The sequence below is a fragment of the Leopardus geoffroyi genome, chromosome A3 (genome assembly GCF_018350155.1).
Source record: "Leopardus geoffroyi isolate Oge1 chromosome A3, O.geoffroyi_Oge1_pat1.0, whole genome shotgun sequence".
NCBI lineage: Eukaryota > Metazoa > Chordata > Mammalia > Carnivora > Felidae > Leopardus > Leopardus geoffroyi.
The window spans coordinates 23,745,986-23,764,220 of NC_059336.1; the positions used below are offsets into that span (position 1 = coordinate 23,745,986).

The 18,235-nt window shown below is 45.5% G+C and overlaps 1 protein-coding gene across 9 annotated transcripts in view; it reads right to left on the reverse strand.

The window, feature by feature from the left end:
* The window catches only part of CEP250 (centrosomal protein 250), a 52,480-nt gene that overhangs the window by 19,891 nt on the left and 14,354 nt on the right, over positions 1 to 18,235 (reverse strand). For 5 of the 9 annotated variants that reach the window (XM_045444821.1, XM_045444825.1, XM_045444820.1 and 2 more), the window contains 12 exons: positions 16,232 to 16,339; positions 15,554 to 15,715; positions 14,359 to 14,537; positions 13,676 to 13,858; positions 11,542 to 11,686; positions 10,572 to 10,718; positions 9,630 to 9,860; positions 8,166 to 8,359; positions 7,816 to 7,943; positions 7,412 to 7,581; positions 805 to 972; positions 272 to 406 (listed from right to left, as the gene is read on the reverse strand). In XM_045444821.1, coding sequence (XP_045300777.1) covers positions 272 to 406; positions 805 to 972; positions 7,412 to 7,581; positions 7,816 to 7,943; positions 8,166 to 8,359; positions 9,630 to 9,860; positions 10,572 to 10,718; positions 11,542 to 11,686; positions 13,676 to 13,858; positions 14,359 to 14,537; positions 15,554 to 15,715; positions 16,232 to 16,339 — 1,950 coding nt within the window. The remainder of the gene's footprint in view (positions 1 to 271; positions 407 to 804; positions 973 to 7,411; positions 7,582 to 7,815; positions 7,944 to 8,165; positions 8,360 to 9,629; positions 9,861 to 10,571; positions 10,719 to 11,541; positions 11,687 to 13,675; positions 13,859 to 14,358; positions 14,538 to 15,553; positions 15,716 to 16,231; positions 16,340 to 18,235) is intronic. The other 4 variants (XM_045444823.1, XM_045444826.1, XM_045444822.1 and 1 more) reach the window with 2 other exon arrangements.

The following is an 18,235-nucleotide window of genomic DNA, read 5'->3' on the forward strand; positions in this document are numbered from 1 at the left end:
CCCTATCCACTTCCTTTACGGCACTTATCATAATCTGTAATTATCTCCTTTATTCTGTGTCTGCTTGTTTTCATCCGCTCTACCACTAGAATGCGAGCTCGTTGAGGGCAGGGACCGTGTCTGTCATTTCACTGCTGTGCTTCACCTTTATGTTTGTCATGTGACAGGACCTAGCCCAGGACCTGGTGCAAAGAAGCAACCGAGAACTGGCCAATGTTGAAGCAGCACATCAATACCGCCTTTCCTCTCTGCCCAGGACCACCCTCCATACCTGCTCCTTTAACTTCTGAACCTTCATGTCCTGCCTCAGGCGTTCCAGTTGTTGGCTGGCTTCTGCCAGCTCCTTCTGCGTCTGCAGCAGCGTCTCCAGGAGGGACACCCTCTCCTTCTCAGTTTCGAGCTGCATCTGTGGATAGGCAGGAGGGCAAGGGCTTGCTGCATCAGGGGTGACCATGCTCACCCTCTAGGCCACAGACACAGCCCAGCTGCTCAAGGGTTCTTCCAGAATGTGGGGTGGGGGCTGAGGGCCAAAGAAGATCTGGACCCACTGGTTAAGAACCAGGAAGTACAAAGATTGTCACTGGTTTGCAAGCTGACAGGATGTGGTGAACATCAGCCCTCCCTCAGGAAGTGTGGCATACTGTCGGCCCCACAGCTAATAGCGCCGGTCACCCCTTCTCACTAAGCAGCAAAGTGGGCATGTACGTCTCTTCTGGAAGCCCCCCTGCAGCAATACTCCTGGGAGTGGAAAAGGAAGTGGTCAGAGGTAGGGGGATCACAGCTCCCATCTCCCCAGCTTCCCACCTGGCAGAGGGCGCTCTCTGCCTCCGCCCTCTCTTCCTGCCTCTGTGTCCGGATGGCCTCGGTTTCTGCCTGCTGTTCCGTCAGCCTCATTTCCAGCTCCATTTTCTCCCTCTCTAGGCTCTCCAGAGCCTTTCCCAGTTCCTGCTGGTGCCGGGAGCGCTCCTTCTCCTGGTCGTGTGAAGGACTCACGGTTAGAACCCAGTGGGTAAGGACAGGAGGCAAAAGGAGGGCTGGAGCAGAGAAGGTCTCAGCTGGGTGTCCTTGGTACCTCTCTCAGCCTGTCTCCCCATCGACAAAGTGAGGTTGCTAACTCTTGGCTTATCTGTCTCACCAAATTTTATGAGAATCAAATAAGAGTTGTAAAAAATCAAATGACAAAATACACAAGAAAGCATTTTCTAAAGTGCAATTGTCCCTAACATAGGCTACAGATATGTTATTTTCAAGCAACCACACCACTTATGGTTGACGGTTGTAACAATGAACTGAGGTGGCAGGTTGGTTCTCTGCTGCCCACTCTGCCCTGTCCAAGGTGGTAGAGTTAGCCTCCCAAAAAGTCAGGCTGAGCCTAGCTAGGATGTCTCCTGTTATACAAGGGCATGAGGACAGGGCATCCTGGTCCTCCCGGAGGTCAGCCAGTGACCAAAGCCTTCCTCAATCCCCCAGACTAAGCTGGCACCCTCTCTTAGCTTCTCAGGATAGTTGGTGAAGGGCTCTAGAACCAGGCTGCCTGGGTTACAGTCTTTATTTAATCCAACACCACTAGTGAGTGACCTGGGTTAATTTCAATCTCATCTCTGTTACTCAGTTTCCTCATCTATAAAAATGGGCATAACAATTTGGGTTGCTTTAAGGACTGAGATAAGTCTTTATCACCTTTTATCACCTTACTTAACACCTTTTATCATTAGCATTAAGAGAGAAGTTCCCTGCACCTTTTCTTTAAAATATTTACAAGCTCTCAAGGTGCTGGCTGGCTCAATTGGTAGAGCATGCAACTCTCAATCTCAGGGTAGTGAGTTCAAGCCCCACGTTGGGCATGTAGCCTACTAAAAATAAATTAATAAAAATATTTACATATTTTTGCTCGAATTATGCATTCATTTAATGGGAATGCCTCTAGGGTTTCACCCCTTTCCAACATCATCTTGTACAGCTTCCCCCTCATTGGCCACACTGACCTCCTTTCAGGACCTTGAGCACACTACACACTCTCATACCTTTAAGGCCTTTCTTTCCTCATGCTTTCCTGCTCCTTAGAACACCCCTGCCTGCCTCCCACACCATTGTTCCTCACAGCTTAACTAATGCTTCCCCGGAGAGGCCTTCCCAGACCATACACTTGAAACAGTTCTGTTGCTCTTATAACTTGCTGTTATAAGTTGCTATTGCTCTTGCTGTTGCCCCCTTGCTGTTGCTCTTATAACACCCAGTTCTTATTCTTCATGGATCTTCCATAATAACTTACACGCTTACGTATTAACTTGTTTAATACTTGTCTTCTCCTTTGAGGTTTTAAGCTCCATAAGGAGAACCATGTCTACTTTGCTCTCCACTGTCTCCTCAACACCCCCCACACAGTAAACACTCAACATTGCACGAATGAATCACATTTCAGCTGCTGGACTGTTAAGATGCCTAAGAATAGCAATCCATAATGCCACAGTTATCAAACAGCTATGAACATCAAATCATTCCCTCTGATTTAAAAAGCCAGCTGTGGGGGCGCCTGGGTGGCGCAGTCGGTTAAGCGTCCGACTTCAGCCAGGTCACGATCTTGCGGTCCGTGAGTTCGAGCCCCGCGTCGGGCTCTGGGCTGATGGCTCAGAGCCTGGAGCCTGTTTCCGATTCTGTGTCTCCCTCTCTCTCTGCCCCTCCCCCGTTCATGCTCTGTCTCTCTCTGTCCCAAAAATAAATAAACGTTGAAAAAAAAATTAAAAAAAAATAAAAAGCCAGCTGTGAAAATATGAGAAAGATGAATTTTAATAGTAGTAAGTGTTTAAAAAAAAACAAAAAACTGGCCTATTCACTCAATTTGATTAGAAGTGTGTTATAGCTACCAAAAGAGCCAATTCCATGATGTCCAGGAAGTAACAGGCTAGGGTTGCCAGTTAGGTTGTGGATCAGAATATTCTGCACATTGGGTCATGAGTAATGTGTAACATGTCTAGAGGAAAGCAAGCATGTTGGTGAGGTATTTCAAGCAAACCTAAGATGTGATTTGTTTCACGTAATAGATTTTGGCTTGACATAAGGAATAATTTTTCAATAACTAGATTCATGCCCAAATGAATGGGCAGCCATTGGTGGAATACAACAGAAGCTAAGTGACCATATGAAAGGGATACTGCAGGAATGACCACAGCATAAATGGTTAAGAGATGGTTAATTCCTGTTCTACTGCTTATTAGCCATGTGACCTTGAGTGATTTCTCTACATCTCAATTTCCTCACTAGCTAGTAGTAGGTAGGCTATCTGAAATAATGTAAATAGCATTTAGCAAGGCATGTGGCATGGGGAAGTGGTTGATGAGTGTCCACTATCACTACAATTAAAGGGGGTACATGCACTAGGTGAAAGAATGAAGACTAGAGCCTCTAAGAGTTTTTCCAATTGTTAGGACTCCAGGAGAAGGCAGTCATAGTTAAAACTAACAGACTCTCAGGGGTGCCTGGCTGGCTCAGTTGGTAGAGCATGTGACTCTTGATCTCAGGGTTGTGAGTTCAACCCCCCACATTAGGTGTAGAGCTTACAATCAATCAATCAATCAATCAATCAATCAATCAAACTAACAGACCCCAAGAGTTATGAGAGTAGTCAACCTTTTCAATCAGTAGGGAGATCATAAAGTCAGATGATCAGAATTCAGGGAGATTGTCTGAATGCGAGGAAAGGAAAAAATGGAACACGCCCTCCCATGACTCAGGTATGGCCATGAGATGGTCAATCCTTCCAGAGAAGCCTAGATTATGTCAGGTGGTTACTCATTATTTTGGAACTTTATTGCATCTTTCACTTAGAGGATTTTCCCGGGGTGATATGCCTAATTCTTGCTGGGGAAAGTGCCTTCTGGACACTGTTCAACAAATAATTAAATTACTTACTTTAGGCATATAATTTCAAAACAAGCAAACTTCTAGCCACCATCTTGCCAACAAGTCTGCCTTGTAATAACAGTCAAATCACAAATACACACAAAGCACAAATCAACTTCTATTTTCAGAGACCTGAAAAACAAGATTTCTGAACCTTCCAGCTGCAAAATGGGAAAAATACTGATAAAATATTAAATATATGTTGTGGGTTTTTTTCAATGTTTATTTACTTATTTTGAGAGAGATAGAGACAGTGCAAACAGGGAAAGGGCAGAGAGAGAGGGAGAGAGAATCCCAAGCAGGCCTTGGCCATCAGCACAGAGCTCAATGCAGGGCTTGATCTCAGGAACCATGACATCATGACCCGAGTTGAAACCAAGAGTCAGACACTTAACTGACTGAGTCATCCAGATGCCCCAGTGTATGTTTTAATGTATAAGTGAGCCAGCAGGAAAATAATGAAAATTTCACAGGAGTCAAAATCAAAGCAAGACTTGTGCTTTATAAATGGTAAATGAGTACAGACTGGCTTTCCACTGGAGGTATCTGCTATACCTAATAACTCTGAAATTCATTTTAAGGCTATGTGGGAAAAAGAAAACAGAAGACAGGGGTGGGGAGTCCAATAGAAGACTCCCACATAAAACTGGACCTCCAAAGGGCTAATCAGGGGTCAATAAACTATGGCATGTGAGCAAAATCTGGCCAGCCTCCTGTTGTTGTATGGCCTGTGAACTAACAGTGGTTTTAATACTTCTAATGGTTGAAAAGCAGAAAAAAAAAAAAAAAAAAGAGAGAGAGAGAGAGATTTTTGTGACATGTGAAAATTATGTAAAATTAAAATTTCAGTGTTCACACTTAAAGTTTTATTTGAACACAGACATGCTCATTTGTTTACATGGTATCTCTGGCTACTTTTGTACTACAATAGCAGAGGTGAATAATCACGACAGAGACCATAAGGTCCACAAAACCTAATATGTGGCCCTTTACAAAAAAACCTTGCCTATCCCTGGGCTATAGTACTCTCAGTAGAAGGATAAACTTGAGAGAGAGAAGGAAAGAGAGAAATGGGGAAGAGAAAGGGACAGAAAGTAGGGGGAGAGAAAACAAAACAAAACAAAAATCCCACAGAAGGAAATAGCAAGAACATTTATTTGCTTCAACTTTTACACAAGATTAAAAAAAAAAAATTTCCATTGAGAAGTCAACCACAACCTGGTCTTCATGTGGGCATAGGGCTTGAATGTGACCCCAAATACTTTCAACAGAAATTTTATTTCACTTCATTTTAAAATTTTATTTTGAGATGGTTCTGGGATGATAGAACCTTTAATCCAACACTATTAGTACAAGTGACCTCAGTTAATTTCTATCATATTTCTGTGCCTCAGTTTCCTCATCTATAAAAATGGGGATAACAACAGTGTCCTCGTCTTCTGCTAGGAAATTCCTAACAGAAGAAAAAGCAAATTCTCTGAAGAAAAACTCTTCCGCCTTAGGCCAAAAGGATTCCCACAGAAAAATTTCTAAAGAATGTGAGCTCAGAGTCAAGAATCATAAAACACAGGAGTGAGAACCAATGGAAAAAACATGTAACAGACTCAGGCTCGAAAAGATTTTATTTTTATTTTATTTTTAATTTTTTTAATTAATTTATTTTATTTAATTTTGAGAGAGAGCAAGTGCATGAGCAGGAGAGGAGCAGAGAGAGAGAGAATCCCAAGAAGACTCCGCACTATCAGTGCAGAACTTGATGGAGCTTGATCCCACTAACCATGAGATCATGACCTGAGCTGAAATCAGGAGTCGGGCGCTTAACTGAATGAGTCACTCAGGAGCCCCTGCCCGAAATGACTTTAGTTATTGGTGTTATTAAATAGCATAAAAATATGTTTCATGTGTTTAAAGAATAAAAGAGAGGATGAAAATATAAATTAAGGAAAGAAACTAAAATATGACCACGAAGATTTGAAAAAAAAACTGAATAGAATGTCTAGAAATAAAAAAATTTAATAAGTGAAATATAAAACTTGGTGAATAGACTACATAGCAGATTAGACACAGCTGAAAGGGAGTTAGTGAGTAGAAGACAGATCTGAAAAATCATCTACAATACAGTATAGAAAAAGAAAAATGAATGTAGAAAATGTAATAGTCAAGATACATGGAAAATACAGTAAGAAGGTCTGACAAACAACTAATCAGGGTCTTCTTGACACAAACAATAGAATAATGCATATGCTGAGAGAAAATAACTATCATCCTAGAATTTTATACCCAATGAAACTATCTTTCAAGAATAAAAGTAAAATAGAAATATTTTCAGACAATTAATTACCAACAGACCCTCACCAAAGAAATTCTTTTTCAAGGAGGAAAATAAATCCAAATAGAATGTCTGATATGCAAGAAGGGATGATGAGTGAAAATCATTTGTAATTTTTTCAGTGTATCTAAACAAATATTCATGGTTGAAAACAAGTCAAAATAATTTGTGGTGTTAACAAACTAGTTAAAACAAAACACATTGAATAAAACAGTACATAGGTTGGGAGGAGTGAATGCAGTCCTTGTGTCATTCAGGAAAATGGTAAACATACTGATTAACTTATGATTTTATTAAGTATGTATTTTTTAAAATTTTTTAATGTTTTTGTTTTTTAATTTATTTTTGACAAAGAGAGAGAACATGAGCAGGGGGAAGGCAGAGAGAGAGACAGAAACACAGAATCTGAAGCAGGCTCCAGGCTCTGAGCTGTCAGCACAGAGCCCGATGTGGGGCTCGAATTCGTGAACCGCAAGATTATGACCTAAGCCGAAGTCAGCTGCTTAACCGACTGACCCACCCAGGCGCCCCTATTAAGTACGTATTTTTAAATATTAAAGGAAACAACTAAAATTTTTTTAAAAATAGAGAACAGACCACCCAAAGTAGTAGAGAGAGAAAAAGAACCCAGAAAAGAATACAGCTTAATCATCCAATTGAACTCCCTAAAAGAAGTTAAGAAAGGTGACCTCCCTGCCCCAAAAGATATAAAAAGGCAGGAAAAATAGCATCAGATAGTAGAAATAAATCCAAATATACCTATAGTCACAATAAAAGCAAATAGACTAAGTTATATAATTAAAAGATAAAAGAAATACAGTTCTGAATTAGACAAGAAGGGGTCCAAGGCATTCCTCTGCTCCCTTTACATCCTGGGGCCAGTATAACAATCCTAAATCCCAGGATCCATGTTTAATTCTCTGTACATACTCAAACAACAACAATAATAGTTAACACAAATATAGAGCTTACTACATACATGTCAGGAATTGTTCTTAGTGTTTTTCATATATTGCTCAATTACTAGCTAGAAGCTGGATTTTACACCATGGGACCAGGCTAGTCCTGCTCAGATTTCACTCTCATAAGCAGCAATATCTGTCCCAAGAGTCGATGGGTGGAGCACTCACTGAAGGGAGGCCACATCTGCCTCTCCTGTCCCCAGCCACATCCATGACCTACCCATTTCTCCTGGAGCCGGTTCACCTCCTCCTCATGGGCTGACTTCTGCTGCTGCAGGGCAGTGTGCCCCTCTTGCTCAGCCTGGGCCAGCTGTCTGGCTGCGTTCTCCCGCTCCTGCTCTGCCCGGCTCCGTTCAGTGTCCAGTTCCAGCTTCAGGCACCTCACTTCCCCTAAGATGCCAGGGACAGGTATCTCTCGCTGGGCCTCTGCCCTCTTCCCCTCTCCCTTCTCCCCAGATCTCATAAACAACTTCCGTCCGGGAAGCCCTGAGCCTGGCTGGAGGAGGACCTCTGAGCTTCCCATTTGCTTCCAGGCTTTCAAGATCTCCATGGAATGAATAGTCCCCATCCCAGTTGCGGGGCCTGGGGGGGGGGGGGGGGAGGGGAGGAGAGGAGGGGTCTCACCTTGAATTACTTCCTTGGCTCGAGTGACAGTTTGAATCTGGACCTCCAGCTGTCCCTTGGTGACCTCTATCAGAGAATTTTGTTGTTGGGCCTCGAAGAGATTGCTCTCCAGTTGCTCCTTGGCTGAGCTGTCAGGTTCAGGAATAAGGAAGAGTTCTTACCCATCCAGCCCCTTAACCTTCCTTAAGAGGAGTTGGATTCTAAGTACTGACTACCCAGAGAAATTAGGCGGCAATTACAAATTCATAACTCATTTAGGACCCGTTTACTTTGGGCAGGGAGCTTAGGTTGGCTACTCCTTGCCTTGCAGAACTCTCTCTGTCCTTGGCTGAACTGCGTGTGGGCCCTACCTGAGCCCTAGTAGTTGTTCAGAGAGGTCCTGCCGGTCTCGCTCCACAGCCTGCAGCCGCACCTCTAGGCCTGCTCTCTCCCGTACTAGGGCCTCCTTCTCCTGCACTTCCCGAGCAAGCACTTCGTCCTGTCGCTTCATCTCCTGATGCAGCTGCTCCAGCTGAGCGAAGGCTGCCTCCTGCTGATGGTGAGCCTGAGAGGGAGAAATCCGGGAGATTACAGGGCAGAGGCAGGATCCCCTGGGGCTGCTATCACCAGGTTGGGGCATTGGCCCTTCAGAGACTCTGGACCCAGCATTGCCCACTCATGTAAGTGGCATTTATCTACTTCCCTCATCAACCTGTAGAACTCCCAGCCCAGGAAGCATGTTCTCCTTTGTGCAAGACCCAGGGTTAGGGCTGCAAGAGAACTACCTCTAAGGAGCTTTTAGTCTTTAGAATTAAAACATGTATATCATCAGGAAGAAAACAATCAGTCTCTGAGAAAGGGATTCTGGGAAGGAAAATTTGTATCATTTTAGGGCAGTGAGAAGTTTGGTAGAGGCAAAAGATGATCTTTGAGCTGTGTCATTGGTTCAGAAAAAATTTACTGAGCCGCTGCTATGTGCTGGACATTGTGCTAAAAGATGGAGGAATAAAAACAACTAAGACACAGCCTTGCCTTCAAGGAGCTTTTGGTCTAATGCTGGAGACTGTAAACAGATAATTATAATACAGTGAGAAGGCTGTGGCGGCTGGAACATGCAGGAGGTACTGTTAGAGCATCCAGGAAAAGGCATCTAATTCAAATTGGAAAGTGTGAAGTAGTAAGGAATCTGAAGGATTCTTATGGGAATTGTTTAAAAAAAAATCTTTTTTAACGTTTATTTATTATTGAGAGACAAAGAGACACAGAGTGTGAGCAGGGGAGGGGTAGAGAGAGGGAAGACACAGAATCTGAAGTAGGTTCCAGGCTCTGAGCTGTCAGCACAGAGCCTGACACGGGGCTTGAACTCACGAACTGTGAGATCACTATCTGAGCCGAAGTCAGTCGCCTAACCAACTGAGCCACCCAGGCACCCCTGGGAATTGTTTTAAAAAAAGGGAAGATATGGGGTGCCTGGGTGGCTCAGTCGGTTAAGCGTCCGACTTCGGCTCAGGTCATGATCTTGCAGTCTGTGAGTTCGAGCCCCGCATCGGGCTCTGTACTGACAGCTCAGAGCCTGGAGCGTGTTTCAGATTCTATGTCTCCCTCTCTCTCTCTCACCCTCCCCTGTTCATGCTCTGTCTCTCTCTGTCTCAAAAATAATAAAAATAAAAGGTTAAAAAAAAAAAAAAAAGGGAAGATGTACCTGAAACCAGTAACACTGGTCACTTTTAGGAAGTAAGACCTTTTCACTTCCTGAATCATTTCTGTCGAGTTTTCATTTTCTACATTGAGTACGTGTGGTATCTTAATGGGATGTATCAGTTTTGTGTTCTCACCTCGCTTAATTTCTCTTGAATTTCTTCCTTCTCTTCCTGGATGCCCCTGAGATCTGCCCGCAGCTCGGCCCCAGTCTCCTCTGCTTTCTGCAGCTGAACCTCCAGGTGAGTGTTCTTCTCCTGAAGGGCGTCCCTACTCCTCTCGGCTTCTGCCAGGCCCAACTGCAAAGTGCTTCTTGCCTGCTCAGCTGCTTCCATTCTGCTGCACATAGATTGGTTCTCCTGTTCCAACTACTGGTCAAAAGGGGAAAGGCATCAAAGACAAATGGTTACAGTTTATAGACCAAGTGCTAAGACGGAAGTCCAAGTAAGACATGAATCTATGACTCATAGGAGAAACACAGGAGGGCTTGTAAGAGAGGGGGACTATGCATTCATTTGGTCTGGTGCCTGTTTTCCAGGTACTAGATGGGTTGATGCTGGGGATGGAGATTAAAAAGGCAAAACTCTACTCTTAAAGAATTCAGAATAAAGGGAATCTGGAACATTTCTAGGGCTCAAGGGAATAGGAGCAGTGAAGAGACATGTTAACTTTGCAACCTATAAGAAACACACTCTTTGAGATGTAGGCTCTTTAGCAGATCCTTTTCTCGAGATCGCTATTATCTCACACAATGGGATTAAAAACTGAGTCTTCCTTCCAGAGGACACAGGCGTCCTTCCCAGCCCTGGAGATTTTACCCTCCAGCCCAAAGGTGGTTCTGCTGTAGGTGTGGGAGCAGACTATTTTTAACGGCTAAGCCCAGGCCTTATAGTCTTTGCTGCCCTCTGTTTCGTCAATGCTCCTTTTGCTCATTTTAGGACCACATTTGGGAACTGATCCATCTTGCACTGATCCATTAAGGACTCTTCCCTGTCATGGGCATGAGCTTTACCAGTCACTGGCTTGCCTTCTGTCAGGGCCCAGCCCTTACTCTGTGGATCAGAGAAATCTGTGCTCACCTGGAGAAGCTGCTGGTTCAGTCCAACTTTATCTAAGGCCAAAGCCTCATTTAAGGCACTGAGCTTTGCAGCTGCAGCCCGAAGGTCGGCGACCTCTGCCTTCAGGCTGTTCTCAGAACTAGACAGCTCCGCAACACACCGTTCTGCCTAAAAACAAAGAGAGTTAAAGGGTTTCCGTGTTCACGTTTTCCCACCACGGTGAACAGCTCACATCCCCAACAACTGCTGCCGTCCTTGTACAGAGATCAGTTAACGCTCCAATCCTTCCCTTACATTTGAAACAAGTTTTCCCTTCATTCATTCACTCCTTTGTTCATTCATTGAGAAGTGAGAGGAGCTCATAGTACAGAGGCACAGACATCAGGATGTAGAAACAACTATCGCTGTGATGACTTCATACACAATGTCAGCACAAAGTGCTCTGGAAACTCAAAAAAAAAAAAGGCATCCGTTGAGGTTGGGGGAGCCAAAAGTGCTTGGTAGGAGAGCTGGCGATTAAGTTGGGTATTGAGAGGTGAGAAGCGGTTTGTGGTGAGAGAGAGAGGAAAGAAGCAGTCCGTGGGAAGTGAAGAGAATGTGGGAAGCAGCAGAGTCATGAAAATGCATGGCGAAACTGAAGATGTGGCAGGAGTCCAGGTATATGGGGAGTTAGGACAGGTTATAGACAGAGGAGGAAGCCAGAAGGCAAAGGGCTTTGAATGTGGCACCAAGCAGCTGGGAAGCCACTGAATGGTTACAGGAAGGAGACTGATGTAACCAGATTTATACTTTTGAAAAGCATTCTAACTCCAGTGTAGAGTACACTGGGAGGGACAGAACCCAAAAGGAGAGACTAGTAAGTGATGCAGGAAATATGAAGGGTCGAGGCTTGAAGGGTGAAGAATGAGGCAGGCCGTATGGCCTTTGCCTAAAACATAACTTTCCAAGCCACCCACACCACCCAGCAAGTGAGGGGTGGAGGCCCACGTACCCTGGCCAGTGCCGCGGTCACTTCTGTTTGCTCTTGCCTCAGCAGCTCCCTCTCCAGGTGACTGGACTCCAAGTCTTCCCGAAGTGTGATCAGCTCACTGAGTGATTCGGACTGTTTGGCTTCCAGGCCTGCCAGCATCTCCTGACTACAATGGAAAGAGAGGAGGCTGGGGGCCATCTCAGGGAGTGGTCACACCCCAGAAGGGAACAGGAGTGTAATTACCTTTGCCAAGCAAAAGAATGAAGCTCTCTAAAAACTGATATGACCTCCATGACATATACAGTGAAAAAGGCAAGAAATTGGGAGAAATAAGAATATATACATATATTTGCATAAAGTAGCTGGAAAGATAAAGAGAAAGCAATTTTTTTTTTTTTTTGAGGGGAGAAGGGGCACAGGGGGAGGGAGAGAGAATCTTAAGCAGACACCATGCCCAGCACAGAGCCTGATGTGGGGCTCTAACCCACAAACCGTGAGATCATGACTTAAGGTGAAATCAAGGGGATGCTTAACCAACTGAGCCACCCAGGCACCCCAAGAGAGCAATCTAAATGGGAAGGAAGGGAAATGGGATGGATGAAGCAGAGCGGTGTATCTCTGTGTTTGTCTTTTTTTTTAAAAAAATTTTTTTTTCAACGTTTATTTATTTTTGGGACAGAGAGAGACAGAGCATGAACGGGGGAGGGGCAGAGAGAGAGGGAGACACAGAATCGGAAACAGGCTCCAGGCTCTGAGCCATCAGCCCAGAGCCCGACGCAGGGCTCGAACTCCCGGACCGCGAGATCGTGACCTGGCTGAGGTCGGACGCTTAACCGACTGCGCCACCCAGGCGCCCCTGTGTTTGTCTTTTCAAGTAGCTTTGACTTTCAGATCGTTATAAATATTTTTTTTAATTTTTTTAATGTTTATTCATTTTTGAAAGAGAGAGAGAGAGAGAAGAATGAGTGGGGAAAGGCAGAGAGAGAGAGGGAGACACAGAATCCAAAGCAGGCTCCAGGCTCTGAGCTGTCAGCACAGAGCCCGATGCGGAGCTTGAACCTACAGACTGTGAGATCATGACCTGAGCTGAAGTTGGCTGCTTAACCAACTGAGCCACCCAGGCGCCCCCGGATCGTTATAAATATTGATAAATGTATTATCGATTCACACTAATTAAATTTAAAAACAAATAATCATCTTTGTGGGTTGTCTTTTCTCCTCCTTGATACAGGGGAGACCATTTCTTGCACGAGTCATGACGCTTACAGAAGTCCTTTCATGCCTACTGGCTGCAAGGAGCTAGGGCACAGGAGAGGAGGGGGATACATATGCCAAAAGTGTAACTGTACCTATACTGTAACTGGCACCAGTTACTGAAGACATACCACATGCCAGGCTCTATGCCAGCATTTTGCAAAACAGCATTCTAATCTCCCTGTGTTCCTTCAAGGTAAATACTATCATCTCCATCTTACAAATAAAGTAATCTGCCCAAGTGGCAGGACCACAATTTAAACCACACTTTTGCCAGCTCGAAAGTCCTTGCTTTCTCTATGACGTTATATAGGGGAATTTACAGATTAGCTGGTCTCTTGACTCTGGAATTCCCTTCCTAGACCAACTCATTTCCCATGACTTCCCAGAATGAAGTCCTACCCCTCACCCAGCCCAGCCCACCTTGAACATCTTTGCTGATCTGTCCCTTTTGCCCCTCTCCCACTCTCCACAATCAAACATGTCAAGGCCCAGCTCAAAGGCCACCATCTCCTCCATGAAACTTTCAATTGTTAACTCTCACTCCCATGCTCCCAGAGGACCCAGCCTGAAGCTCTATCTCATTCATACTTCATCTGGCCTCATGCACAGTTTGCTATTTATTTGTCTGTTTTCCCCCAGTAGACCACAAACTGCTTGAGATCAGTGCTTGTGTCTTATTTGCTTCTGTATCCCCCGCAGCCCTTATGGGTGTTCAGAAAAGCCTGGGTGAACTTTCTGTATTCATCTTTCTGCAAAAGAAGGAGCTGGAAGCTAATGTGAGCCCACTGCACGCCAGGCTGTGATTCACTCCACTTCCTAAGAGATGGGGGTGGGGTGGAGGAGGGTGTGGAACCGAAGGGAAAATCAAGCCCTAGGAAGGAGGAGACCGGTCACTCACAGGCGCTTCCTTTCACGGACAGCCAGGTGCAGCTCTTCCTGCTGTTCCTCCTTCTCGCCCTGAGCAGAGTCCCCCTGCAGCTGAAGCTCCATGTTGGTCCTTCGCAGTCGCCACGCCTCCTGCTCCAGTACCTCCAGCTGCTGCTGCAGCTCCTCCCTGGTCTTCTGCAGGAGCTCTCGCTCCCTAGAACATGGAGTCCAGAGATGAGCAGAAACCTTGGAACCTCAAATCCTTCCCGGAAGCAGACGTCACAGGGTCAAAGGACAGAGGTGTCTGTTTCCTTTAAAAACCTCATCTTCCAGGGCACCTGGGTGGCTCAGTCGGTTAAGCGTCCGACTTCGGCTCAGGTCATGATATCACGGTTCGTGGGTTCGAGCCGCACGTCAGGCTTTGCGCTAATGGCGCGGAGCCTGCTTCGGATTCTTTGTCTCCCTCTCTCTCTGCTCCTCCCTCACTCACATTCTCTCTCTCTCTCTCTCTCTCAACAATAAATAAATAAACATAAAAAAAAACCTCTCATCTTTCCTTTTAGGCAGGAAACTGTTGTTTGTTTGTTTTTGTCATCACAAAGATCCAAAACTGAGTGAGCAGGAATAAGCAGAACACAAAGCAAGACAGCCCAGAACTGTGTGACCGCAGAGTCACTTCGGGGGGAGGGGCGGGATGAACAGCCCTCTGCTTACTTGCTGAGAGACTCCACCTCTCCCTGGAGGTCCGTGGTCTGCCCTGCCAGAGTGTCACGTTCCCCGGTGAGTTTCTGCAGCCTCTGTCTCAAGGCCTTGACCTCCTCCTCCCACTGATCATGCTGCCTCCGCAAGGAGCTCACAGCTTCCTGACAGCCAGAAAGCTGCTGCCTCAGGTCCTGGGGAGGGAGAGTAACAGAAGTGAGATGGTGAGCAAGAGGAAAGAGCAAAGGAGGGGCGTCAGGGGACTGAGAGTGGGGCTGGGCGAGGGGGCTGAGGATGGTACAGGGGTAAGCTAAGAATAGAGATCTGGCTGGTCAAGGGGTGCCTGGGTGGCTCAGTCGGTTGGCTCAGGTCACGATCTCACGGTTCATGAGTTCGAGCCCCGCATCAAGCTCGCTGCTGTCAGTACAGAGTCAGCTTTGGATTTTCTGTCTCCCTCTCTCCGCCCCCCTCTGCTCCTGCTCTCACTCTCAAAAATAAATACACATTTAAAAAAAGAAAAAAGAGGGGCGCCTGGGTGGCTCAGTCGGTTGAGTGTCCGACTTCAGCTCAGGTCACGATCTCACGGTCCGTGAGTTCGAGCTCCGCGTCGGGCTCTGGGCTGATGGCCCAGAGCCAGGAGCCTGCTTCCGATTCTGTGTCTCCCTCTCTCTCTGCTCCTTCCCCGTTCATGCTCTGTCTCCCTCTGTCTCAAAAATAAATAAACGTTAAAAAAAAAAAAAATTAAAAAAAAAAAAAAAAGAAAAAAGAGATGTGGCCAGTTTTAGTCAGTCGAGAAGACAGAGGATCAAAGATTACTGGGCTTCTGTGGTTCCCAGAGTCTCAGAGTCCATCATCTTCACATGTGAATTGGGGGAGTGGGGGCAGTCATGGAGATAGTTTAGTGTGGCGGGGACCATCAGAGCTGGGGAACACTTACCCACGGTGTCCCAGGGCTCCAGTTGCATACCTTTGTGTAATGCTATACGAAAGTTGCGTGCAAAGTGAAATGCACAGAAAATGGTGCCCGTTACCCACAAGTACAACTGGGCAGACACTGAGAGCTTCTAAAGAGCACTTTGGGGGTATTGATCAAACACCTCATGACTAGTCAACATAGTGAAAGGGGCAGTCCAGGCCAGGAGGGTGCCTGGGGCACAAATCAGTTTAGACATCCATTCCCATGGCTGAGGAGGAATGGTGGGGCTCTCACCTGCACAGCCTGGCGTCTTCGAGTCACCACTGAACGCACGAGAGTAAGAGCCTTGCCTGGGTCCTGGGAATCAAACTGGGAGGAGTCGCCACTAGGGTCCAACTCCAAGGAGCTCTCGTGACCACAGCCTGGGGTCATACCATCCCCTTCTTCCACCATGACCTGAAACCCACCACAGCACAGTCACCACCCTGCCGACCAAGGCCTAGAGTCCACAAAGAAGATGTGATACTACAGCCTGGGCCAACCTGATGTTTTCCTTCTCAGCTCCTCTCCCAGGGGGGTGGGAGGAGGGTATCTAAGAGCAAAAAGGATTGATTTCTCCAACTCCTCACCTTTGGTCACCCAAACCTAGGACTAGCAACAAGAACACTTTCTGAGGTAATAATAAATGAAGAAATGAAGAAAGGGGATACCGACGTAACAAAGACCAGAATCTAGCCACCGGCCTGAGAACTGCAGCCGGCACTAAGAGGGCCTGTTCCAGCAGGCAGTGCTAGCACATGAATGCTTAGCTACCCCTTAGGGTGCCGGTCTTCAAATACATTCAGAGAACTCGTTACCCAAAGTCCCTAAGCCCAAGTACCTCAGAGAGTGAATATCTAAGCATGACTAAGAGGACATGGAGGCCTGGGGAGGAGTGAGCCATAGCCCAGTTACCACAAACAGAAGGCTTACCAGTACCTGGGTTATATCCCTGATCACCTGCTGTAAAGACAGCTTCTCCTCTTGGGCATTCTTACTAAGTGATGCCTCGTGGTCCATTAATTCTGCATGATTTTTCTCCTGAACAGGGAAAAGATAGAGCTGTGAGCCAACCTCTCAGAAGCATCTATCATTCCACCCTCCAAATCAACCAGAATCTCATTCTGTCTCTTCTGTCAACCCCACTTTTTCTCTGACCACACGTGAGTGCTACTAATGTCCCAGGACTCTGAAGACAGTGTGATGTGGTGATTAGGAGTTCAGATTGAGTGAGTCAGAGGTCCAAATTAGACGGCCTGGATTAGAGTTCTTGCTCTATTACCTTCCTAAGATTGGTAACCTTAGGCAACTGCTTCTATGAGCTTCATTCTCTTTAACATAGGAATAATTAACAGCAACCACTTCACACATTTTTGTTGAGGCTTGAATGAAAAAGATGCATATAAATTACTCAACATAGTGCCTGGCACAAAAGAAACGCTCAATGAATATCACCTATCATTAGAGGGAGAATGGCAGCTGCCTCTGTACAGCAAACAGATGCTTGAGATCTAAGACTAGACACGAGAAACCCTAGCCTCAGAGCTAGCAGTAAACTTGAAGACTCAAGATTTTCTCAGTTCCTTCTGATCATATTGTTAGCGAAGACCTCAAGACACAGACCTGCAGCTGTGTTTTCTTTGGCCTACCCAAAATTTGAACCATCGTTTATACATTGAGAGATTTTATGAATTGAGAAATTCTGACTTTCTGGCTTTTCTCAAAAAGTTAACAGATGCTAGGGGCGCCTGGGTGGCTCAGTTGGTTAAGCATCCGACTCTTGATCTCAGCTCAGGTCTTAATCTCAGGGTCGTGAGTTTGGGCAATGAATTGGGCTCCATGCTGGGTGTGAAGCCTACTCAAAAAAAAAAAAAAGAAAGAAATACAAATACAAATAAAAAATAAAAAGTTAACAGATGGGCCAGACCAGCCCCCATTCCTACATGGCAATAATTTCCTGAACTTGAACAGTGGGTGTCTCCTCCAGATGAGACATGTATTCTTTAGGGTCTGGAGTCCCTACTATGCCTTGTCATTTTCTCAATATTGAAATCAAGTGTCCCCTGTAGTACTCAAAACTAACTACGATAGCGCTAGAAAACCCAAATCCTTACAAGGGAACCCACTTCACTCTTTGGCATTATCTGGGTACTATGGACATTTGAATTTGCAAATTCCTGATCAAAAGGAACCAAAAAGGCATAAACAACTCTGTAGATGCCAGCTCAGATAATACCAGGGGTTTGCATGAGGATAGGCATACAGGATCCACCTAATAAAAGAGATCAAAATTCTTAGAAACGAAAGGAAATGTGGAATCAAGCCAGAGGTTCTCACGTCCAACTTTAGAGAGTCCCTTTGATAATATCTCTGGCAAACGTGAAGCCAGAGACACAAACCTCACTCTTCCACAGGGCAGACTGTTCATCTACTGAGCAGCTCTAGCTGTTAGACAAACTCTACCACCCTGTGACTTCTAGTCATCAACATTGCTTGTGCCCGCCTGGAAAACATCAAACAAGTCAACTCTTTTCCCCAATGTCAGTCCTTCAGATTTGTGATGGCAGCCATCATATCTTCCTCAAGCCCTTTTTGCTCCAAGCTAACCATTGCCATATTCCTCAGTTGTTTCCCATATGACTAGGTTTTGAATCACACATCCCCATCCTTTGCCAGGTGCCTCTTAATGTATGTCCCACTCCCTCCGATGAGGACACACCACATGCATACATCGTTGTAGTTTCCCCAGGAATATATAGGGACGGTAGACAGTATTTACTGGTGAATGCATAAATGAATGCATGAATAAATATTCAGATTCAGCCAAAATTTATTTTTTAGCATTTTGTCAAGGAACATTTAACTGGTATCTTGCATTATCTATCCATAAAGGACAAGGAACCTACAGGCCCACTCCCAACTCCTTTCCCGAACAAA